Genomic DNA, 25,021 nt, shown 5'->3' on the forward strand with positions numbered 1-25,021 from the left:
CTTATGAATTAATTGCATTAAAGGGTTAGTTCACCCAAAAATGAAAATTCTGTCATTAATTACTCACCCTCATGTCGTTCTACACCTTCATTCATCTTCGGAACACAAATTAAGATATTGTTGATGAAATACGATGACTCAGTGAGGCCTGCATTGAGAGCAAAACCATTCAAACTCTCAAGATCCATAAAGGTACTAAAAACATTTTTAAAGCAGTTCATATGAGTTCAGTGGTTCTATCTTAAAGGAACACTCCACTTTTTAAAAAAATAATATCTAATAATAATAATATATTACGCATTTTCAAAAAAAGTGGAGTGTTCCTTTAATATTATAAAGCAACAAGAATACTTTTTATGCGGCAAAAAACAAAATAAAGACTTTTCAACAATATAATGATGGGCCGATTTCAAAACACTACTTCGGAGCTTTACGAATCGAATCAGTGAATCGGAGTCACGTGATTTCAGCAGTTTAGCCGTTTGATAGGAGATCCGAATCACTGATTCAAAACAAAAGATTCATAAAGTTCAGAAGCTTCATAAAGCAGTGTTTTGAAATCTGCCCATACCTATAGATATTGTTGAAAAGTTTTTTTTTTTTTTTTTTTTTTGAGCACAAAAAGTATGCTTGTCGCTTTATAATATTAAGATAGAACCAATGAACTCACATGAACTCATTTAAAAATGTTTTTAGTACCTTTATGGATCTTGAGAGTTTGAATGGTTTTGCTCTCAATGCAGGCCTCACTGAGCCATCGGATTTCATCAACAATATCTTAATTTGTGTTCCGAAGATGAACGAAGGTGTAGAACGACATGAGTGAGTAATTAAATGACATTATTTTCATTTTTGGGTGAACTAACCCTTTAAAAACTGTATTGACTATAGAACAAAACAATAGTGGATTTAAAATTAAAATTTAACGTCTTATGCAAAAATGTATGTTTTCATGTAACTTTCTCCCTTTAAATACTTTGGTCAGTTCAAGAATGAAACATTTATGAAATTTATATTAGCCTATTTATTTGAAAGAATTAAAAGAGCAGTTTTATGTCTATTCCTTGTATTGTTTAACTGGTCAAGGTTGATATGAGATTTTTAATAAGTAATAATTAAGCAAATGCGATTAATTAATGCAGTAATGAAGATGTAATTAATAGCTAGTAATTAATTACTTTTTTAGAGTAGCCTAACATACTAGAATGTACAAATATGTAACTTCACAATGACACGGCAACATGAATTTTAAAATTCATAAAATGTTAAAACTGTTTAACTATGGCAAATGGTTTTACATGTCTTCTTCTGAATAAAAACATTACGCCACCTACTGGTGAAAATAAACTAACGCATACTCCATATAACTTCTAACCTTCATATGTGCATTATGTGGTAGAAAAAAATAAGTATAGTATGAAATGTAATATGCAGATAATTCTTATTTTTAAATATTAGTGTACATGTTAAGGATTATGAATCAAACTTTTATTGTCAACATATCTTCTTATGAAACTCAACCCATTATTCTCATTTGTCATGTGTCGCTGAGCCTACAGAGGGCGCTGTGCTCAAACTGAACACACATTCAACCGGAGTGTGGAGCGTTAATGCGGCCAGTTGCCTGGTGACGCCGAAGCTGTGCCTGTCTGTTTCCTGCGCCCTGTGTATGTCACCCAAAACAAGTTTGAAACAGACAAATCACCGTCGATGCATTGAGATTAACGCGCTTACTTGTATTTTAACTCCCGCGGAGGGGCTTAAGATCACTCGCTATGTGATACAGACAGCATCTCTGGAAGGAGGATCATGGACAGTTACTTATTCGTTCGAGTTGTGGGGAAGGGGAGTTATGGGGAGGTGAACCTGGTCAGACACAAATCAGACCGTAAACAGGTAACGTTAGAGTGATGCATGCTGCCGAGTTTGTGCAGACCGCTGCTAATCAGTAACACACTGGTTTATATATTTAACTGCTTAGCTGAACTAATGCCTTAGTTAATAACAGATTTTGTTGTTGTTTTGCACTCTGATGGGTACACGTTACTGCTGAGAGTTAGCTTATTCCATCAAAATGTGGAATTATTGAATCTGCATATTTTAGGAAAAGCTTAGGTATTTGTAATTATTGTATGATGCATTTAATATTTATATATAATAACTTATTTTTTAAGAGGTAAATTATGAGCCTATAGGAAGCTTCATACAGAGTGATCATGTCAAAGGTGAATATGTATGATCTGTTAAGCATACTGTTGTGCTCAAAAGTTTACATACCCCTTGCAGAATCTGCAAAATGTTAAATTATTTAAACAAAATAAGAGGGATCATGCAAAATGTGTTCTTTTTTATTTAGTACTGTCCTGAATAGGATATTTTGCATAAAAGATGTTTACATATAGTAAAAAAAATAGCTGAATTTATAAAAATGACCCATTCAAAAATGTACATACCCTTGATTCTTAATACTGTGTGTGGTTCACCTGGATGATCCATGACTGTTTTTATGTTTTGTGATGGTTGTTCATGAGTCTCTTGTTTGTTCTGAGCAGTTAAACTGAGCTCTGTTCTTCAGAAAAATCCTCCTGGTCCTGCAGATTCTTCAGTTTTCCAGCATTTTTTGCATATTTGAACCCTTTCCAGCAGTGACTGAATGATTTTGAGATCCATCTTTTCACACTGAGGACAATTGAGGGACTCAAACTCAACTATTAAAAAAGGTTCAAACATTTACTGATGCTCCAGAAGGAAACATGATGCATTAAGACAAATTTGGACATCTCTTCATCTTGTTCAAAACGTTTTCACCCCCTGACTCTCAATGCATCGCGTTTCCTTCTAAAGCATCAGTGAATGTTTGAACCTTTTTGGAGATGGTGGAAAACTGAAGAATCTGCAGGACCTGGAGGATTTTTCTGAAGAACAGAGCTCAGTTTAACTGCTCAGGACCAACAAGAGACTCATGAACAACCATCACAAAACATAAAAACAGTCGTAGATCATCCAGGTAACCACACACAGTATTTAAAATCAAGGGTTTGTAAATTTTTGAATGGGTCATTTTTATAAATTCAGCAATTTTTTGACTATATGTAAACATCTTTTATGCAAAATATCTTACTCAGTAGTTGACATTCTGGAGTGTAAAATGCTCTAAAATTAATTGAAACTATTTTAACAGCTTTTTTTTTTTTCTTTTAAATTAAGTTAGAAACTGAATTCTCTTATCATTCATGCCTGTTTTTTTGATTCGTTTATTTATTTTACTTTTTGTCATTTGTCAAGCAGGTCCATTTAAAGTCAGCATGAAACAAAAGTTGCGATATTATTTTGTTCCATGTTGTGACGTATTTCCAAGTGAAATGGCTTCTTGAACAAGAAAAAATGTAGGGCGGGGCTTGAGTTTGTCCAACGGGAATTGATTGGGTGGTTGTGGTTTGCTTTTGGAGGATCTCATGTGAGTGACAGGTTGTCGCTGTAAGAGGGAGGGGAAATTACAGGGATTACGTAACTAGATCATGAGGGACCATGAATTTAAATATACATTTAATATATATATATATATATATATATATATATATATATTAAATATAATATTTAAATAATAAATATATAAATATTTATTTAAAAATATATATACATTCTTCATGAATAAATAATTTATAATAAGTACTGCAATATTCCATAAAATTTAAGAATTTTCCATTTTGATTTCATGGTGATTTTAAATATACTGAAAAATTGATTAAAATTGTGGAAAATCTTAAAATAAATAGTTACCCACACTTAAAACATACACTTTTATTTATACATTTTTCTACATTTTAAACTTGATATTGAACAAAATAAAAATAATGGTCATTTTTTTGGCAGTATGTGATCAAGAAGCTGAACCTGAGAACATCCTCCAGACGTGAACGACGAGCCGCGGAGCAAGAAGCGCAGCTCCTCTCTCGGCTCAAGCATCCCAACATTGTCACATACCGGGAATCATGGGAAGGTGAGGACTGTCAGCTGTACATCGTGATGGGTTTCTGTGAGGGAGGAGATCTGTACCACAGACTCAAACAGCAGAAGGGAGAACTGCTGCCCGAGAGACAGGTGGTGGAGTGGTTTGTTCAAATAGCCATGGCCCTTCAGGTTAGTCAATATCCATCAGTCCGTCCATTTGACCTTTCCGAGATTCTCAGCTGAATAATAAAGCTGTTGCTTTTTTCTTGATCTGTAGTATTTACATGAGAAGCACATTCTGCATCGTGATCTGAAAACGCAGAATATTTTCTTGACCAAAACCAATATAATCAAAGTGGGTGATCTGGGCATCGCACGGGTCTTGGAGAATCAGAACGATATGGCCAGCACTCTGATCGGCACACCTTACTACATGAGTCCAGAACTGTTCTCCAACAAACCGTACAACTACAAGGTACTGCGTGGACACAACTCACAATGAGAGTTAGTTCAGCACTGGATTCAGTCTACGTCAATGATTGTGCCTATATCAACTTTTGCTAAATAGGTGAATGTCACAAAACCTATCAACATGTCCTAAAGTCAAAAGAAGAAAGAAAAGATTTTATATTTTTTGTTTTCATTTAGCACATAGTGACAATTAAGCAAATTTTTCCTACTAATTCTAATTATTGTAATGCAAAAAAGATCATATATATATATATATATATATATATATATATGATACATACATACATACATACACACAGGTGCTGGTCATATAATTAGAATATCATCAAAAAGTTGATTAATTTCACTAATTCCATTCAAAAAGTGAAACTTGTATATTATATTCATTCATTACACACAGACTGATATATTTCAAATGTTTATTTTTTTTTATTATTTTGATGATTATAACTGACAACTATAATTATTGATTATTGATTATAATTGACAAAATCCCAAATTCAGTATCTCAGAAAATTAGAATATTGTGAAAAGGTTCAATATTGAAGAAACCTGGTGCCACACTTCTAATCAGCTAATTAACTCAAAACACCTGCAAAGGCCTTTAAATGGTCTCTCGGTCTAGTTCTGTAGGCTACACAATCATGGAGAAGACTGCTGACTTGACAGTTGTCCAAAAGACGACCATTGACACCTTTCACAAGGAGGGCAAGACACAAAAGGTCATTGCAAAAGAGGCTGGCTGTTCACAGAGCTCTGTGTCCAAGCACATTAATAAAGAGGCGAAGGAAAGGAAAAGATGTGGTAGAAAAAAGTGTACAAGCAATAGGGATAACCGCACACTGGAGAGGATTGTGAAACAAAACCCATTCAAAAATGTGGGGGAGATTCACAAAGAGTGGACTGCAGCTGGAGTCAGTGCTTCAAGAGCCACTACGCACAGACGTACGCAAGACATGGGTTTCAGCTGTCGCATTCCTTGTGTCAAGCCACTCTTGAACAACAGACAGCGTCAGAAGCGTCTCGCCTGGGCTAAAGACAAAAAGGACTGGACTGCTGCTGAGTGGTCCAAAGTTATGTTCTCTGATGAAAGTAAATTTTGGATTTCCTTTGGAAATCAGGGTCCCAGAGTCTGGAGGAAGAGAGGAGAGGCACACAATCCACGTTGCTTGAGGTCCAGTGTAAAGTTTCCACAGTCATTGATGGTTTGGGGTGCCATGTCATCTGCTGGTGTTGGTCCACTGTGTTTTCTGAGGTCCAAGGTCAACACAGCCGTATACCAGGAAGTTTTAGAGCACTTCATGCTTCCTGCTGCTGACCAACTTTATGGAGATGCAGATTTTATTTTCCAACAGGACTTGGCACCTGCACACAGTGCCAAAGCTACCAGTACCTGGTTTAAGGACCATGTTATCCCTGTTCTTAATTGGCCAGCAAACTCGCCTGACCTTAACCCCATAGAAAATCTATGGGGTATTGTGAAGAGGAAGATGCGATATGCCAGACCCAACAATGCAGAAGAGCTGAAGGCCACTATCAGAGCAACCTGGGCTCTCATAACACCTGAGCAGTGCCACAGACTGATCGACTCCATGCCACGCCACATTGCTGCAGTAATTCAGGCAAAAGGAGCCCCAACTAAGTACTGAGTGCTGTACATGCTCATACTTTTCATGTTCATACTTTTCAGTTGGCCAAGATTTCCAAAAATCCTTTCTTTGTATTGGTCTTAAGTAGAGCTGCACGATTAATCATATCGCAATCGCAATCGCGATGTCAAGCTTGTGCGATTATATGACGCAAAATGCTGCGATTTTATGAAATAAAATAATAATAAGTTAATAAATAAATAAAAAAAATAAATGTGTGGACACAACAACCCATTATCTGAGAGCTGTTTGCCCATTTTATACACCGCTAATAAAAAGAAGACCAGTCAGTTTCAGTTTAGGCAGTGGCATGTGTGGCGCGCATGGTCATGACTTTTCCGGTGTGCAGCGCAGAGAACGGGTAAAGATGGATGCGGAGCAAACGGTCACTGAACTGGTGGCAAGAAAAAACGCTACCTTTGTTATATGGCGATATTTTGGCTATAAGATTATAAACCCAGATTAGTAGTGGTTGAAGAGGAAAGAGGATTTAATTCGGTATCGCACGCAGCGCTGTTATCGGTGCGCACATGACGCACATACATATAAGGCTCGCGCGCACAGAGAGAGAGAGAGGCGCGTTATAGCTCGCGAACTCCAAATTGATTTCTCTTTCGCGTCCTCAGTGCACTTGGATGGTCACATACACGCATTATGTCAGTCAAAATACCCCTCTCAGCAAGTATTCATGTAAACACATTCAGTTATGTCTTAATTGAACGAGGTGAGAATTCGGATGTATCTGTCCGATGTGTGCGTGCATGTCTTACTCTTAAAGTGACAGCAACCTATAAATACCTGCTGTTGTCTGTCATGTAAATCAAACAACAAAACACAGCTTTAACAAAGATTAATCTATATTAAATTTATACAATGAACAGTGTCATTTTACATTTAAGTATTACATTTCTGTGCATGAAAATTAATACTACAGTTAGACCTTAGCTAGACTTTATGTAGTATTTATCTATGCTTGTTGTAATTGGTGTACAGTATTTGTTCTTTTTACAGTCTGTTCACTTGCCTTTAATAATGTATTATTTAGGCTAGCAGTTTATGCTATGGTATCAGAATAGTTTAAGTGGGCTAAGTAATAAATGCAAAGTTAAGTTACCCCCATCAAATTTTTTTTTTTTTTTTTGTGCTGATCCGAAGTATGATCCGATCTGTGACGTCATAACCGTGATGTGATCCGAACCGTGAGTTTTGTGATCCATTGAACCACTACAGATTAGTAAAGAAACAAATATCTTAAATGGGATTATAACAAGTTTGCAGTAATGCAAAGATGTTATTTAATTTCATAAAAATATTTTAATTTGAAAACGCTGTGCATTTGTTTGCTGTTGTTGCTAGTTTGAGTTGAGAAATACACATTTCAGCATTATCAGTAATCTGTGTGTGTATTTTCATTGAGAACCAAGCAAGATGACTCATGATACTATTTGTTTATTATATCGCTATCGCAAATCGCAATCGCAATATTGACCTCAATAATCGCAATATGACATTTTCCCCAAATCGTGCAGCCCTAGTCTTAAGTAATATTCTAATTTTCTGAGATACTGAATTTGGGATTTTCCTTAGTTGTCAGTTATAATCATCAAAATAAAAATAAATAAACATTTGAAATATATCAGTCTGTGTGTAATGAATGAATATAATATACAAGTTTCACTTTTTGAATGGAATTAGTGAAATAAATCAGCTTTTTCATGATATTCTAATTATATGACAAGCACCTGTGTGTGTGTGTGTGTGTGTGTGTATGTGTATGTATTATATATATATATATATATATATATTTGTCATTTCAAAAGTCAGTAAGATTTTTTTTTTTAAAGAAATTTACATTTCTATTGATCAAAAGTTACAGTAAAGACTTTTACATTGTTACAAATATATAATATATATATATATATATTTTTTATACATCTTTTCATTGTAGAATCCTGAAAAAAGTATCACGATTTCCACAAAACAAAACAAACAAAAAAAAACAGTACAACTGTTTTAAACATTGATAATAATAAGAAGTTTCTTGAGCACTAAATCAGCATATTAGAATGATTTCAGAAGGATCATGTGGCAAAAATTCAACTTTGATCAGAGGAATAAATTATATAGAAATAGAAAACAGAACATATTTTAAAATTGTAATAATATTTCACAATATTACAGTTTTCACTGTATTTTTGATCAAATAAATGCCGCCTTGGTGAGCATAAGAAACTTTTTTGTTAAAAGCATTAAAAAATCTAACCGACCCCAAATTTTTGAACTTATGTGTTATGTTTTTATATAAAATATTATTTAAAATGTAACAGGTTACCTAATGTTAGTATTTGTTATTTTGCCTTAACACTGTAAAATATATTTGTTTAAAGTAATAATTTAATGATGAAGAATTGGAATGGAAAAAAAATAAAATAAACTATCAAACATAAAAGGTCTTAAGGATTTCTTAAATTTTAAGACAGAAATCTAAATAGTCCTAAAGTAGACTTCTTTTTTTAATTTCTCCCTTTTAATTCTGTAGTAACCTGGAGTTTTTTCACCAAATTATCATTATTCATGTTTGTTCATTCACTCATGTTTGTTTGTGTTTGCAGTCGGACATATGGGCTCTGGGATGTTGCGTGTATGAGATGGCAACTCTAAAACATGCCTTCAACGCAAAAGACATGAACTCTCTTGTCTATCGGATCGTAGAAGGGAAGGTAGAGGATTATATTCATCATCTGTTTCACTGTTGAACTGTAAATATTTGCATTCATTAGCTCTAAAGAGCTGTCCATCCATATCAGTACCCATTTCATCCTTCCTCATATTATATTAACAGTATTATTAATTATTATTATTTAATATTCAGCTGCCCCAGATGCCGAGTAAGTACGACCCCCAGCTGGGAGAACTGATAAAGCGGATGCTGTGTAAGAAACCAGAGGACAGGCCAGACGTCAAACACATCCTCCGACAGCCGTACATCAAACATCAGATCTCCATGTTCCTGGAGGCCACAAAAGAGTATGTGCACTCATTCCTACCTTTCCAATAAAATTAAAATAAAAAACTGATAACTGAGGATTCCCCTTAAGTCCCCTTGGGTTGTACACTTATCCTGTAGCAGCTCACTCTTTGTCCTTTATTATGTTTCAGATATGTTTACAACATCAGAATATATCGATATAAACAATATTGTCCCATTTACACTGTATTCATTTACCACACATGTACAACATTTTTCGGTCCGTGTCTTTCGGGTCGGTACGCATGTGTACCAAAGGAATACAGTGTTATTTTAATCACTGCATGTGCGGAACGTAATTGTAAGTGTACCGTTAAACCCCTAGTTTAAATGATCTGTCCTGTTACTGATCTACCAGGAAAACTGCCAAATCACGGAAAAATGCAGTGAACAGCAAACCGAGTGCCGGATCAGATGGCTCAACCAAACCAAATCATGAAGTTCAGCCACAGTGTTTTAACTCTGAGTCAAAGACCAGAAGAAAAAAGGTAGGATTGAAATGGGAATCTGTGCGTCCAGCTGCCAAGTTGCTGATTTTATGCCCATGTGTGTGGACATGATCTCAGTTCATCTGTTTTGTTTTCCACATTTCATAGGTTGAAGAAAATCACTTGAACAGACAAAAACTCTGCAATGGTGATGTGGAAAATGTGGTTCCTAACCCACCATTGCCACCCAAATTTCCTAGTCGGGACATGCTTAACTCAACAGGACAATCTATAGCCACTATTAGCAATATAGACATTGAAATCCAATCCCAGAAACAAAGAAAAGCCAAACCACCACAGCCAAAACCCAGCAGCCTTCAGAACCACAAGCCGCCATCTGTGAGCAAGAAGAGAGAGAAAGATGAGAAAGAAGATCCCAGTCCTCCTCAGACACACCCTCTGAAACAAGAGTTTGGTGTCAGCAGGACGGAGGATAAGATGTCAGCAAATGGACTGAAATCAGAAAGCTCAAACGCACCCAAACCTGCGGATCGAACCAATAATAAGGCTCTTGATGCGAGTATGGATCTTAAAGACGACACTATGAAGCTCCTGCAGGAGGCAGGGGTGGAGGACATCCCGTATGACCCCACTGAACATCATCACTATGCTGAGAGAAAGTCGGAGAGCCAAAGAACTTCAGCTGCTGTTGATGATAATCACAGCAATGCTTGTGTCCTGAAGGATGTTCCTACTGGAAGTTCAACTGAGGAGAGTGAGGTACGTTACTGTGATGAACCAATCAAAGCTTCTGATAGGTTTAAACCATAACTCTCTTAAAGTCCCTCTTACATTGATGGTTTTAAGTATGTTTTATGATCTGCACAAACAAGAAAGATTTACAATGAGAAAGATTCAAGTTGACCAAAAAATGAAAATTCTGTCATCATTCACCGACCCTCATGTCGTTCCAAACCTGTATGACTTTCTTTCTTGTGTGGAACATAAAAGGAGATATTTTGAGAAATTTCTCATTGTTTTTTTGTCCATACAATGGAAGTCAATGGTCACCAAAACTGTTTGGTTGATTGATTGATTGATTGATTGATTGATGGATTGATTCTAAAGACAATGTATTTTTTGTATTTTACATTGCAGGGAAGTTTAGACTCCACAGAAAAACTACTCAAGCCTGTTCCTGTAATTTTAATGGTAAAACGCTGTTCTGTTCTTTTTCTTTCTTTCTTTCTTTCTTGTTTTAAAAAACTTTATTTAAATTTATTAATACAAAATTATATTGTAAAATTTATACTTTAAAAAAATGTATATTGTTATATAATTATTCCATAAAATATATATTTACTTATTTGTTTATATTATTATTATTAATAATACAGATATTTACTTAATCTTTAAAAACTGATAGTGAAACTCAGGTGTTTTTATTGCTTTTGTTTTTCAGATTGGTGATTCAAATACAATTACTTTTTGTGCAAATCATTAATTAATTATTATTGTTGTTGCTATATATTAAAAATATTTTGATATTTTTATTATAAATATTTATTTAATCCTTTAAATAATATTTAAATATTACTTGTAATGACATTTAGGAGCCATGCAATTCAGAGTCCACAGCACTCTCAGATCAAAGCAGACCAGTTCTTCTTCCTTCTTCCTCTTCCTCCGAACCATCCATGTCACGTCAGCGCAGGCAGAGGAAGAAGGACAAGTCCCTAGATGACCAGAACAGTCATCAAGTGAGTAGTTTCAGCACTGGAATTCTTGTATTATTACAACTTAATGATTAATTAATAGCTATTTATCAAAGAATTAACACAAACCAGAATTAATTCACACACTCCTCATATTATTACTGTTGTCTGTCGCTGATCTTACTCACTAAAACATTTATATGTTTAGGTCAAAGCAGTGCCCAGACCTCTGCCGCCTCTTCCTGAAGATGTGCTATCAATAAACAGTGCACAGAAAGGCCAGAGTAACTCAGACGAACAGAACTTCCAATCTCTCATCCAAGAACGCTCCAGAACAGCAGGTGAAACATTGGGACTGTATACAGGTGCTGGTCATATAATTAGAATATCCAGATTTATTTCACTAATTCCACAAAAAGTGAAAGTATATTATATTTATTCATACACAAGACTGATATACAAAGTTTATTTCTTTTCATTTTAGATTATAACTGACAACTAAGGAAAATCCCAAATTCAGTATCTCAGAAAATTAGAATATTACTTAAGACCAATACAAAGAAAAGATTTTTAGAAATCTTGGCCAACTGAAAAGTATGAATATGAAAAGTATGAGCATGTACAGCACTCAATAAGTTGGGGCTCCTTTTGCCTGAATTACTGCAGCAATGCGGCGTGGCATTATCAGTCTTGGCACTGCTCAGGTGTTATGAGAGCCCAGGTTGCTCTGATAGTGGCCTTCAGCTCTTCTGCGTTGTTGGGTCTGGCATATAATCTTCCTCTTCACAATACCCCATAGATTTTCTATGGGGTTAAGGTAAGTTTGCTGGCCAATTAAGAACAGGGATACCATGGTCCTTAAACCAGGTACTGGAAGCTTTGGCACTGTGTGCAGGTGCCAAGTCCTGTTGGAAAATGAAATCTGCATCTCCATAATGTTGGTCAGCAGCAGGAAGCATGAAGTGCTCTTAAACTTCCTGTATACGCCTGCGTTGACCTTGGACCTCAGAAAACACAGTGGACCAACACCAGCAGATGACTGGCACCCCAAACCATCACTGACTGTGGAAACTTTACACTGGACCTCAAGCAACGAGGATTGTGTGCCTCTCCTCTCTTCCTCCAGACTCTGGGACCCTGATTTCCAAAGGAAATGCAAAATTTACTTTCATCAGAGAACATAACTTTGGACCACTCAGCAGCAGTCCAGTCCTTTTAGTCTTTCAGGAGAGATGCTTCTGATGCGCTGTTGTTCAAGAGTCTGACACAAGGAATGCGACAGCTGAAACTCATGTCTGCATACGTCTGTGCTAGTGGTTCTTGAAGCACTGACTCCAGCTGCAGTCCACTCTTTGTGAATGGGTTTTGTTTGCATCCTCTCCAGGGTGAGTTATCCCTATTGCTTGTGTACTTTTTTCTACTACATCTTTTCCTTCCCTTCGCCTCTCGATTAATGTGCTTGGACACAAGCTCTGTGAACAGGCACCTCTTTTGCAAGACCTTTTGTGTCTTGCTTTTGGACAACTGTCAGTCACAGTCTCTCCATTGTGTAGCCTACAGAACTAGACTGAGAGACAATTTAAGGCCTTTCAGGTGTTTTGAGTTAATTAGCTGATTAAGTGTGCCACCAGGTGTTATCAATATTGAACCTTTTCACAATATTCAAATTTTCTGAGATACTGAATTTGGGATTTTCCTTAGTTGTCAGTTATAATCATCAAAATGAAAAGAAATAAACATTTGAAAAACAGTCTGTGTGTAATGAATGAATATAATATACAAGTTTCACTTTTTGAATGGAATTAGTGAAATAAATCAACTTTTTGATGATATTCTAATTATATGACCAGCACCTAGTATCAAACTGCTGTATACAGTAAATCGCTATAAAGAATGCATGTGCACATGCAGTAATCTGATATTTCCCATGGCATCAGGTTTCTTTTAAACAGTTTGTTTGAAGCTTTGTGTCAATAAAGTTTCATCTTTGAGTTTGTTGTTAATAGAAATCACTGTACTTACAGAATCGCCCACTGTCTGCCAGGGAAAGGAGAAGACTGAAGCAATTACAGGAGAACTCTAGACAACAAGGTTTGTGAATATATTTGAATGCCATTAATTTGCCTTTAAAATGTTGTGAATGGAATGTGTGAATGGAAAGTGGAAATGTTAATGCAAAAAATAAATCAAAACAGGATCTGAATACTCTTTTTGGGTCAGGAACTAGGGCTGGGACAATAAATCAATGCATCGCGATTCATGGACCGATACTGAGATTTTCTAAATGCATCGCGATTTTCTCTCGAATGGATTCTGAGCTTAGTTTTTAACAGCAGATGGCGCTCTAGGCGACTTTTTAACCTTGCATAAAGAAAAGTGCTGAAGAGTGCTCATGCATTCATCTGAGTCTGAGAATGTACTTACACCTCAGAATGCTTTTATGATGTGAGATTAATGTAAACAGCCCACTGCAAACATCCTTGTAATTCGCTTCAACCTTTTTGAACTTTATGAATGATTATTTTATACAATGTTCAAGTGGTGTGTGTAAAGAATTGGAAGCAAGCAGAGTAAGGCTGTTTCTAAAGCACGCAGTGCCATCTGCTGTTGAAAACCAAGCTCAGAATCGATTCGAGAGATAATCATGATGGGCTCGGAAAATCTCAAGAAAATCCCAGAATCATTTCTCGATTCACGATGCATCGTTTTATTGTCCCAGCCCTAACAGGAACAATGACTATGTTCATTTTCAGACAATGGTCCAAATCTGTTTAAGGCTTTAAATGCTTTATAGCTTTAGGGTTATTATTGTTAACTAAAATTATAAAAAAAATAAATAAATAAAGCTGAAATGTTTTGGGTTACACATTACAAGTAACTTGAGTTACATAATCAGATTACTTTTTCAAGTAACTAGTAAAGTAACTCATTACTTTTTCAATTTACAGAAAAATATCTAAGTTACTTTTTCAAATAAGTAACGTATGTTACTTTTTCACATTTATTGACTGACCGCTCTCCTGTCCCCATGTTCAGAGAAATAAAGTGCAGAGGTGTTGTGTGCGCTGTGTGAACATGATGGTTATTGTAGTTCTAGACTGAATCTGAACATACATTTACTCATCTCACTTGCACGAAAACATTCAGTAATCCTCAAAATGAATAAAAACTGAAATGCAATCTCAGAATTTTATACAAATCTGTAATAATTAAAAGGTTAGTTCACCCAAAAATGAAAATTCTGTCATTTATTATTCACCCTCATGTCGTTCCTCACCTGTAAAACCTTCTTTAATCTTCGGAACACAAATTAAGATATTTTAGTTGAAATCTGATGGCTCCGTGAGGCCTCCATAGGGAGTAATGACATTTCCTCTCTCAAGATCCATAAAGGTACTAAAAACATATTTAAATCAGTTCATGTGAGTACGGTGGTTCAATATTAATATTATAAAGCAACGAGAATATTTTTGGAGCGCCAAAAAAACAAAATAATGACTTATTTAGTGATGGTCGATTTCAAAACAATGCTTCAGGAAGATTCGGAGCACAAATGAATCAGTGTATCGAATCATGATTCAGATCGCGTGTCAAATTGTCAACGGCTGAAATCACGTGACTTTGGCGCTCCGAACAGAAGATTCGAAACACTGATTCATAACGCTCCGATGCTTCCTGAAGCAGTGTTTTGAAATCGGCCATCACTAAATAAGTCGTTATTTTGTTTTTTTGGTGCACCACCAAAAATATTCTTGTCATGGAATATGGAGGCCTCACGGAGCCATCGGATTTCAACTAAAATATCTTAATTTGTATTCCAAAGATTAAAGAAGGTTTTACGGGTGTGGAACGGCATGAGGGTAAGTAATAAATGACAGAATTTTCATTTTTGGGTGAACTAACCCTATAACTATATTAAATTACACAAATATACTTTATGCATTTAATCTCACTTTATTAACCAGTGTCTTTGCTGCTGACCTTCAATTACCTAATTCAACCATACAAGCTAAAATTACTCTAGATTACATTTAGAAATAAGAGTGTTTAACATCCTCCTCCTGTATTCTATTCTTCTTTAATCTAGAATGGCACAGCTGAAAGGTTTGTTTGAGCTGCGCCCTCTACTGTATGCATTTATATATGCATTTCCCTAAGCCTGAGGCTTATACATTTCAGTTTTGGTGTGAAAGGCCCTTTACATTTGCCAAAAATAGAACTTTTTTGTTATTAAAAAAACAAAGCAGCAAGCCTAGCCCAGGTGAGAAAAATTAACGCAAAAGTAATGTAACATTACTTTTCATAAAAAGTAACTAAGTAATGCAATTAGTTACTTTTTTAGGGAGTAACGCAATATTGTAATGCATTACTTTTAAAAGTAACTTTCCCCAACACTGGTTAAATGTCGAAGCACTAATATACTAACTGGAAATGAAGCTAAAACTGAAATATAAATAAATTAAACCTAAACAGTAATATAAAAAATAATAAAATGACAAAAGCACATAAATTACTAAAATGAAAATATAAAATAAAAGCTCATTCAAATTAATATTAAAACTATTAGTATATAAATACTAAAATAACACTGCACCGCTATTTGAATATAGACATGACCATATTCTGACTACTATCAGAATATTCTTTTGTATATAAACACAATCAATATGAATGCTAGATTCTTTTTCAGTTTAGAACAGTTTAGGACCCTTGAAACCAGATATGTTGAATAAAGACCTGGAGTCAAAGTTTAAAATAATTAATAAATTGAAGAAAAATTTAATGAAGAATAGTTTGCATTTTCATCAGCAGAAGCCAGCTTCAAGTCTCACAAGGAGTTCGTAGGCCGCTCTGCGTACATTCACATTTTCACAGCAATTATACTCTAACAGAGTCAACTAACTACATCATTACTTCAGGTTGGATGATTCTGATTGGCTAAGAAAATTAGACAAGATTAGATATTTTCCACACGTGGACAGATAGTAAGAAGCATATCTCCATTTGTCAGGATGCTGACGAGGGGACTCTGGATTTAGGTACTGGATTTCACTTTGGGGTCATGACATGACGTCTGCTGGTCTTAAGCAGAGTGCCAGTTGTCCACCAGTACAAAGGACCTGCACAGAACACTTAGTGCACATACACAGATGCACATGATTCACAGCTTCTTCAAGGTTGAAGTTGATCTGAGCTCTGCTCTGAGCGGGAAACTTTCCCAAAACATACTGATAACATGTTCTTTTCTCTCAGGGAGAGGTACAGAGGAAAATAGATGCTTTAACATACATTGAAGAAGTCATTCAAATAATTTAACAGAAAGATATATGTTGATTAATAACTTAAAAGATATATATTGAAGCGGCAGTGGATTCCAGAATCCATCCCTTCAGTTCACTTTTTAGTCCATTTAAAGGGGGTCAGACTTTCATTCTGTTAAAGAGGCCTCAAGAGTAATAACACCCTTAAGAACAGTTTTGGCGGATCAAAGCGAGACGTTTCTGCATGTGTCCATTAGAATGCATGAGGGGCTGTAGAGCCGCCCACTATGATCAAAGCCCACAGGTGCTGCATACATGAATTCAGATGAAAGGAGATTTTGTACAGTTTCACTGAATATGATTCCTTGGTTTCTTTTCTTTGAAGCAGTGTCCGCTGTCAAAAGGGCACCTTGTGATGTCCCCTCATTAGACAGTAAGCAGACAGACCAGATAGACTGCCCAAGACCTGTCAGCACAACTTTGGAAACAAAAAAGGTACGTCTAATTCTTACTCGCTGACTCAGAACGGCATACACTTCATACTTGCAGTATAAATCTGTTTAGACAGAATCTGAGTTCTAGGCACAGTTCACCTAAAAATGAAAATCCTGTCATTTACTCGCATTCTTTTTTTATTTATTTTTATTTTTTTGTCCATACAATGGGCCCCAGAGTTTAGTTCTCAACATTCTTTAAATTATATTTTATATTATTATCTCGGATATTACATTTAAGAAACACATGCAGGTTTGGAACCACATGAGGGTGAGTAAATGATGACCAAAGTATCATTTTTGGGTGAACTGTCCCTTTAAATACACCATTAAATCAAACCAGTTTCATGCTGACTTGAAACAAATACTCTGACATCTTCTCAGTGTTATGTAATATCACCTTAGAATGCAAGATCTCAGCTACTTGGTCAAAAGGGATCTTACCTGAACTGTTTTGGTTCTCTTTGTGTATCAGGAGAGGAAGTCCTCATGGAGACAGTCTGACGAAGACGAGTGTAGTTCCTCCACCAGCTCCACTGAGCGTTCAGAGGGGGACTACAGAGAACGGTAAGACCTCGCACTAATTTGAAAATCACTAATGAGACATAAGTGGCCACATTTATGTATGTTAAAAAATTATGAATAATGTCAGAATTGGGTCATATTCTGATTAAGTATGCGTCACATGTAGCTGGCATATGTTCTTCGCATTGTTTACTGCCAATAACAGTGACAAAAGGCCCAAATGTTTTTTTTTAACAGAAAGTGTGAGAACAATGAGATGCAAGACCTGGTTCAAATGATGACACAGACATTACACATGGATGCCAGAGATGTATCATTTGAGCCAGATGGGCTAAGATGCCACTCCACTCCACTGCCTGAGTTCAAACTAAACAGGAAGTATAGGGACACACTGATGCTTCATGGGAAATCCAGAGAGGGACAGGGAGATTTCCAAATCAGTGGCTTCCCGTTAGGTAACTCGCCTGACAATTTTTTTTTTTTTTTTTTTAGTAACATTCACCATTAATACAAATCTGCAAATTCCTTTACATCAGAAAATTGCAAATGATTAACATATTTAGAACAAATGTGAATTGAGTAATTCTGCATTTTAAATACACTAGTCTGGTGACAGAATCCATCATTATATTCCTAATTGTCTGCATTTAGATGACAGCACGGGTCCAGCAAAGGTCAGGAGAGTGATCGAGCACTTGCGTACAGATGTGGTTAAAGGACTCGGCGTGAAGCTGTTGGACCGAGTCCTGGACATCATGCAGGAAGAGGATGAAGTTAAGAGAGAGGCAAGTCAGCTAAAATCCATGTGCTAGAGCAGACTGGCGACTCACTGTACATTAGAAAGACATTACAATTAATAGGCCATTGATAATGATGTTTACGAACAAATCATGATTCATCGTTAATTTTTTGTAAAAATTTATGATACAATGCAGGAACAAGTAAAATCACACGTACACAAAAATTACATACTCTGGGGGGCCTTATAAATGTGTTAAATAGAACTTTTATACATTTTAAATATATTTAATATTTAGAAATGTGCATTACAGCTCAAGTTGCAAGGTTCCTCTGTGTAAAAAGGCAGATTTGAGGTTAAAGGGTTAGTTCGTCCAAAAATTTAAATTGTCATTAATTACTTACCTTCATGTCATTCCAAAACCGCAAGACCTTCATTTATCTTCAGAACACAAATTTTCAGAACAAAAAAATGTTATGAAGTGACGAGAATACTTTTTGTGCACAAAAAAATAACTATATTCAACAATATCTTCTCTTCTGTGTCATTCTCCTACACTATTTACGTTCAGCGCTTCCGTGTTTAAGTCAGAACGCCGGATCAGTATTGGCCGACGCTGTTCACGTGAGCAGCACGACGCATGCGTGTGATGCTGATGCAGGAGCCGGCCAATAAAGACTCTGCGTTCTGACGTGGAACCCGGAAGCACTGAACGTATACGGCATAGAAGAATGACACAGAAGAGAAGATATTGTCGAATATAGTTATTTTTGCGCACAAAAATTATTCTCGTCACTTCATAACATTAAGGTTGAACCACTGCAGTCAAGTTGACTGTTTTAATGATGTCTTTAGTACCTTTTTGGTCCTTGAATTTGGTGTTTAAATTGCTGTCTATCAACGAGTCAGACAGCTCTTGGATGTCATCAAAAATACACTATATTGCCAAAAGTTTTGGGACGCCTGCCTTTACGTGCACATGAACTTTAATGACATCCCATTCTTAATCCGTAGGGTTTAATATAGAGTTGGCCCACCCTTTGCAGCTATAACAGCCTCAACTCTTCTGGGAAGGCTTTCCACAAGGTTTAGGAGTGTGTTTATGGGAATTTTGACCATTCTTCTAGAAGCGCATTTGTGAGGTCAGGCACTGATGTTGGATGAGAAAGTCTGGCTCGCAGTCTCCGCTCTAATTCATCCCAAAGGTGTTCTGTCGAGTTGAGGTCAGGACTGTAGGCCAGTCAAGTTCCTCCACACCAAACTCGCTCATCCATGTCTTTATGGACCTTGCTTTGTGCATTGGTGCGCAGTCATGTTGGAACAGGAAGGGGCCATCCCCAAACTGTTCCCACAAAGTTAGGAGCATGAAATTGTCCAAAATGTCTTGGTATGCTGAAGCATTAAGTGTTCCTTTCACTGGAACTCTAAGGGGTCAAGCCCAACCCCTGAAAAACAACCCCACACCATAATCCCCAGTTGCCAGGAGAAGTACTGTTCTCCTGGCAACCGCCAAACCCAGACTCGTGCATTGGATTGCCAGACAGAGAAGCATGATTCGTCACTCCAGAGAACACGTCTCCACTGCTCTAGAGTCCAGTGATGGTGTGCTTTACACCACTGCATCCAACGCTTTGCATTGCACTTGGTGATGTAAGGCTTGGATGCAGTTGCTCAGCCATGGAAACCCATTCCTTGAAGCTCTCTATGCACTGTTCTTGAGCTAATCTGAAGGCCACACGAAGTTTGGAGGTCTGTAGCTATTGACTCTGCAGAAATTGTGCTACTCCTGCGCACCGTGTGCCTCAGCATGCGCTGACCCCGCTCTGTGATTTTACGTGGCCTACCACTTCATGGCTGAGCTGCTGTTGTTCCCAATTGCTTCCACTTTGTTATGATACCACTAACAGTTGACTGTGGAATATTTGGTAGTGAGGAAATTTCACGAATGGACTTATTGCACAGGTGGCAACCTATCACGGTACCACGCTTGAATTCACTGAGCTCCTGAGAGTGACCCATTCTTTCACAAATGTTTGTAGAAGCAGTCTGCATGCCTAGGTGCTTGATTTATACACCTGTGGCCATGGAAGTGATTGGAACACCTGAATTCAATGATTTGGAGGGGTGTCCCAATACTTTTGGCAATATACCCTGCATTCCATTAGGAAGGGCTCATCCCTATGCCCTAATCCCTTCAAAGGGTTTACCCTCCGGAGTGAGAGCTTCGAAGGGATGAATGGTGTAGGAGTCAAAACAACTATTTTTTTGGAACGCACTTCTGCGTCATCTTAATGAGACAATCAAAGAGGCGCTTTCGTCTTTTTTCACCTGGTTTACCTCTTTGTATTAATACGCATTAATTTACTGTAGTAACATTATAAGCTACTGCCAGACTTTTACTTTAAATATAATGTATATTGTGTCTATGTATTTTAAACATTTGAATGGACTGATAAAGGGAGCTGTAAAGAATTTTTGTTGAAATACAATGTCATTTTGACCATAATAAAGTACCAAATCTAACTCGTATAAATCTTGCAGTATAGAAAAATACTATACATGCATTCATAGGTAAAATCGAACTCCTAACCTCCTGTACCTATTCTGTGACATCAAACAACTTCCCTGTGCAAAGGATCATGGGGGCCCAAAGTGTCCATCAGTTGTACCCTTCGAAATTCTTCATTCCGAAGAGCCCTTTGAAGTGGCCAGCTTTGAGCACTTCGGTTTGGAACGACCCTTCAATATGGCAGCCATGATTGTTTTCACTCCGAAGTGCCCTTCGTAGGGTGATGTATCCCGTTTGGAACGCACTGATAGTGTATCTTAATTTGTGTTAAATCTGAAGATGAATGAAGGTCTTAAGGGTGTGGAACAACATGAGGATGATTAATTAATGACATAAATTTCATTTTTGGGTGAACTAACCCTTTAAGAACAAAACTATGTGTGTATGCACAGGTTGTGAATTAGAGAAATTTCTTCTGTGCATATAAATCTAAATAATCCATGCAATTATTAGTGCATGAGACCCATTGATTTTAGAGTAGTACTACAGTTACCATTATTTTCCTGTTTATCTCTGTAAAGCTGCTTTGAAACAATCTATATTGTATAAAGGTGACTTGACTGAAGGAGATATATTTAAATATACTGTGAACACGAATGAATGAAACATTTTTAGAAAACAACATTCAAAGATTTTTATTCTGTTTTTCTATCCAGCATTTACTGCAGGAACAAATGGGGGAGGAAAAATACAAGCAGTACGCAGTGAAAGTGCAACAGCTGAAGTTTTTTGAGGACGTTGCATTCAAAGATTGAGCCAGATGCCTTGTGAAACACTGATATACCGTTACTGCTGGTAGGCAGTAGACTGATTTGTGCTCTTTACAGAAAAACAGGAAGCCTCCTATCAACAATCACTGTTACTTTTTTAATGCTTTTGTAAATGTATAGTGATAGTACTGAGTTTAACACTAGATATGCAATAAAGCTATGTTATTATGCACATTTAAATTTCACAAAAGCATTATTTTCTATTGGAAATGTGAACTTGTGCTATGTGGATAGCAAAATTGAATTAAATTGCAAGACGTTGAAAATAGTTCAATAGTTTTCCTATTTTCATGACTGTATATTTATATTATGAATAATGTAAATCGATAAGAAATGATTTATAATAAATGACATTTCAGGAATGCTGTGCTTTCTTTTGCATTAACAAACCAATACATCGCCACTCAAAAAAATAAGTTCCTCACAGATATACCAAAGAGTTCTTTATTACATATATTGAATGTTCAAACAGTGACAAAAATGAATGGGTTTTCATATAGATTTTGTTTCTACTGTATATCTATATGGCTTTGCTGTGCCAAATCCAAACTAAAATACTGCCATGAATCACTTGTGCTTCTTCTTCTTCTGACTCGGATTCTCTTGAGGTTTCTCACGGTTTTCTCCAGGTGTCTCGGGCATGGCCGGCTGCCAGCTCAGAGGATTTTTTCTGTACATCGGCCAGGGAGGCAGGGTGAGCTGAATAACAGGACACAGCCAAAATCACACAAGAGGACTTTTGAAACTTTACATCAAGCAAACAGAAGTCTTGCAACATACCAAACAGGATACTGTGAATCCAGCCAACATTATGTAAACCGTCCATCCAAACTGCTGAATAAATAAGCCATAGATGAAGCCGATCACCTGCAAGGTAAAAGACGTGAGGCAGAGGACAAATGATAATGTTGTGATGGCTGTGAAGGTGCTTTCCGTCTTACCGCTGACACCAGAATGATTCCTTGGAAAATTTGCTCAGCAAGTTTCTGTCCCTTATAGTCCTGCAAATAATCAGTGTAAATATTTATTATATGTTTATGTGATACATTATACACAAGCAAGCCATCAGGAATGTTTTTCAATTTTGTATTAGATCACCATGCATAAGATACAAACTTCCTCTTGGAATAGGTTTTGCAATACATACTAATATAGTGTATATTATAAATATTAGGGCACATTTCAAAGGTAAAATGTAAGGTATCTGGCTTAACACCCAATATATGTAATGCATTACGCCATTAATATAGGAATCAATATTGAATGTCTATAGCAAGTAATATTTTTTATATAAATGTTACATCCACAATTAATCTCAATCACTTGACTCCCAAAGCTGTTGAGTGCACACTAGATTCAAACACTTAATGGGTAGCTTTCGTTCTTATACCAGCACTATCTAGTTGGTGTTATTGTTACGATTACTGCAGCAAAACCAAAGTTTTATTTTATATAATTAATATTTACAGAACCGTCGCTAATCCGTTAGCTGCTAACATATGTCAGTGTTTTGGAGCAGCTCTAAAAACCACACAATATAAACGCATGCATGCAGATAAATAGCAATTTATCACATGAAGGCTTACCATATGTGTCGGAATGGATTTAAACATTGAAAGCATTTTGAAATAACAAAATAAAGCTGCAAGAAAATTGTATTCAGATGAGAGTGATGGTTTCCTGTTTGAAAGTGAGTACGTAGAGATTCGCAGGACCCCTCAAAAAGCATCGACCGGCTAAAATGCTTCCGATCAGTGAAAAACACCTCTTGTGAGCTCTCAGTGCAAATGTGGCTTAAACAATAATATAAGATTTCAACGCTGTCTCCGTGGGATTTTACATTTAAAATATATTTATGTTTTTAATCAGGCGGTATTCTAGACGCACACTTCAGACCATTTATGGTCATGGGCAGGTTTAAGTACGTCATCAGCCGCTGAAACCATCAGATCTGTAACTCATATTGAGAACGTAAGGATTTTGATTCATCTCAGTGATTCGAATCTTTTGTGTTATTTAAAGGGATAGTTCACCCAAAAATGAAAATTCTGTTATCATTTACTCACCCTCAAGTTGTTCCAAATCTGTATAAATTTCTTTGTTCTGTTGAACACAAAGTGAGATATTTTGAAGAAAGTTTGTAACCAGGCCACAAAACTGTTTAAGTTTAACACATTCTTCAACGTATCTTCCTTTGCATTCAACAGAACAAAGAAAATTATACAAATTTTGAACAACTTGAGGGTGAGTAAATGATGATAGAATTTTCATTTTTGGGTGAACTATCCCTTTAATTTCGTTCCGATTTGTTCTTTGATTCGATTGCATCGTCATTCCAGAAGATGGCGACAAGCAAAGTTTTTTGTGTTTTCAGTGAATTAATCATTCATTCTTTAGATACAATGAGTCATGACTGAAACAAGTCTTTTTATTTTTTATTAAAGGGTTAATTCACCCAAAAATGAAAATAATGATTTCAAAACACTGCTTCAGGAAGATTCCGAGCGTTATGAATCTTTTGTGTCGAATCATGATTCGGATCGCGTGTCAAACCGCCAAACTGCTGAAATCACGTGACTTTGGCGCTCCGAACAGCAGATTCGATACGCTGATTCATAACGCTCCGAAGCTCCATGAAGCAGTGTTTTGAAATCGGCCATCACTATATAAGTCGTTATTTTATTTTTTTGGCACACCAAAAATATTCTCGTCGCTTTATAATATTAATATTGAGCCACCGTACTCACACAAACTGATTTAAATATGTTTTTTGTACCTTTATGGATCTTGAGAGAGGAAATGTCATTGCTCCCTATGAAGGCCTCACGGAGCCATCGGATTTCAACAAGTATCTTGATTTGTGTTCTGAAGATGAACGGGTCTGGAAGGGCATGAGGGTGAGTAATTAATGACAGAATTTTCATTTTTGGGTGAACTAACCCTTTAATATTATAAAGCAAGAATACTTTTTGTGCGCCAAAAAAACCCAACAAAATAACGACTTTTCAACAATATGTATATGAGCCAATTTCAAAATACTGCTTCGGAGCTTTACGAATCGAATCAGTGAATCTGAGCACCAAAGTCACGTGATTTCAACAGTTTTGCCGTTTGATAGGAGATCTGAATTCACACAGAAAATTCCAAAAAGAAAAAGTGCACTTTAAATACCCGGATGATGCACTAAATTAACGGAAAAAACGAAGTGTGGAATGTTGGACACTTCGTGCACTCAACTGTCGCAGCTTTAATTATGTAGTGGAGGGGAAGGGAGGATCTGACTCCATTGTTAAATGACAAAATAAACTCATACAATTCATGCACTACATGGATGAGTGCATAGTGCACAAGTACATAGTGTATAAGTGCATAGTGTATAGTGCGTCATTTGGGACGCAACTTAATTCAAAACAAAAGATTC

At 36.4% G+C, this 25,021-nt stretch overlaps 2 protein-coding genes across 2 annotated transcripts; one reads left to right on the forward strand and one right to left on the reverse strand.

Annotated features, from left to right (window-relative positions):
• Positions 1 to 1,594: 1,594 nt before the first annotated feature.
• nek4 (NIMA-related kinase 4) lies at positions 1,595 to 21,961 on the forward strand. Its single transcript, XM_048173682.1, has 16 exons — positions 1,595 to 1,896; positions 3,874 to 4,140; positions 4,229 to 4,426; positions 8,684 to 8,791; positions 8,944 to 9,098; positions 9,458 to 9,587; positions 9,696 to 10,307; positions 10,686 to 10,739; positions 11,141 to 11,287; positions 11,451 to 11,579; positions 13,249 to 13,333; positions 16,889 to 16,998; positions 17,473 to 17,564; positions 17,760 to 17,977; positions 18,174 to 18,307; positions 21,487 to 21,961. Exons 1-16 carry the CDS (start codon positions 1,810 to 1,812, stop codon positions 21,583 to 21,585), a joined length of 2,625 nt encoding a protein of 874 aa, XP_048029639.1. The 5' UTR covers positions 1,595 to 1,809; the 3' UTR covers positions 21,586 to 21,961.
• Positions 21,962 to 22,030: 69 nt separating this feature from the next.
• On the reverse strand, positions 22,031 to 23,442 carry spcs1 (signal peptidase complex subunit 1). Its single transcript, XM_048172888.1, has 4 exons — positions 23,187 to 23,442; positions 22,542 to 22,601; positions 22,381 to 22,467; positions 22,031 to 22,299 (listed from the first exon to the last, which is right to left on the reverse strand). Exons 1-4 carry the CDS (start codon positions 23,220 to 23,222, stop codon positions 22,168 to 22,170), a joined length of 315 nt encoding a protein of 104 aa, XP_048028845.1. The 5' UTR covers positions 23,223 to 23,442; the 3' UTR covers positions 22,031 to 22,167.
• Between the last annotated feature and the right edge of the window lie 1,579 nt (positions 23,443 to 25,021).

The sequence above is a fragment of the Megalobrama amblycephala genome, linkage group LG21 (genome assembly GCF_018812025.1).
Source record: "Megalobrama amblycephala isolate DHTTF-2021 linkage group LG21, ASM1881202v1, whole genome shotgun sequence".
Taxonomy (NCBI): domain Eukaryota; kingdom Metazoa; phylum Chordata; class Actinopteri; order Cypriniformes; family Xenocyprididae; genus Megalobrama; species Megalobrama amblycephala.

Bases quoted from the DNA above. Each gene is read 5' to 3' on its own strand.
- nek4 (XM_048173682.1), top strand. From the start codon at position 1,810: ATGGACAGTTACTTATTCGTTCGAGTTGTGGGGAAGGGGAGTTATGGG. The intron at 9,099-9,457 runs GTATGTGCACTC...CTGATCTACCAG, and splicing joins TTCCTGGAGGCCACAAAAGA to GAAAACTGCCAAATCACGGA. The intron at 13,334-16,888 runs GTTTGTGAATAT...TTTTCTTTGAAG, and splicing joins GGAGAACTCTAGACAACAAG to CAGTGTCCGCTGTCAAAAGG.
- spcs1 (XM_048172888.1), bottom strand. From the start codon at position 23,222: ATGCTTTCAATGTTTAAATCCATTCCGACACATATG. The intron at 22,468-22,541 runs GTAAGACGGAAA...TTTACCTTGCAG, and splicing joins GAATCATTCTGGTGTCAGCG to GTGATCGGCTTCATCTATGG. The intron at 22,300-22,380 runs GTATGTTGCAAG...CCTGTTATTCAG, and splicing joins GATTCACAGTATCCTGTTTG to CTCACCCTGCCTCCCTGGCC.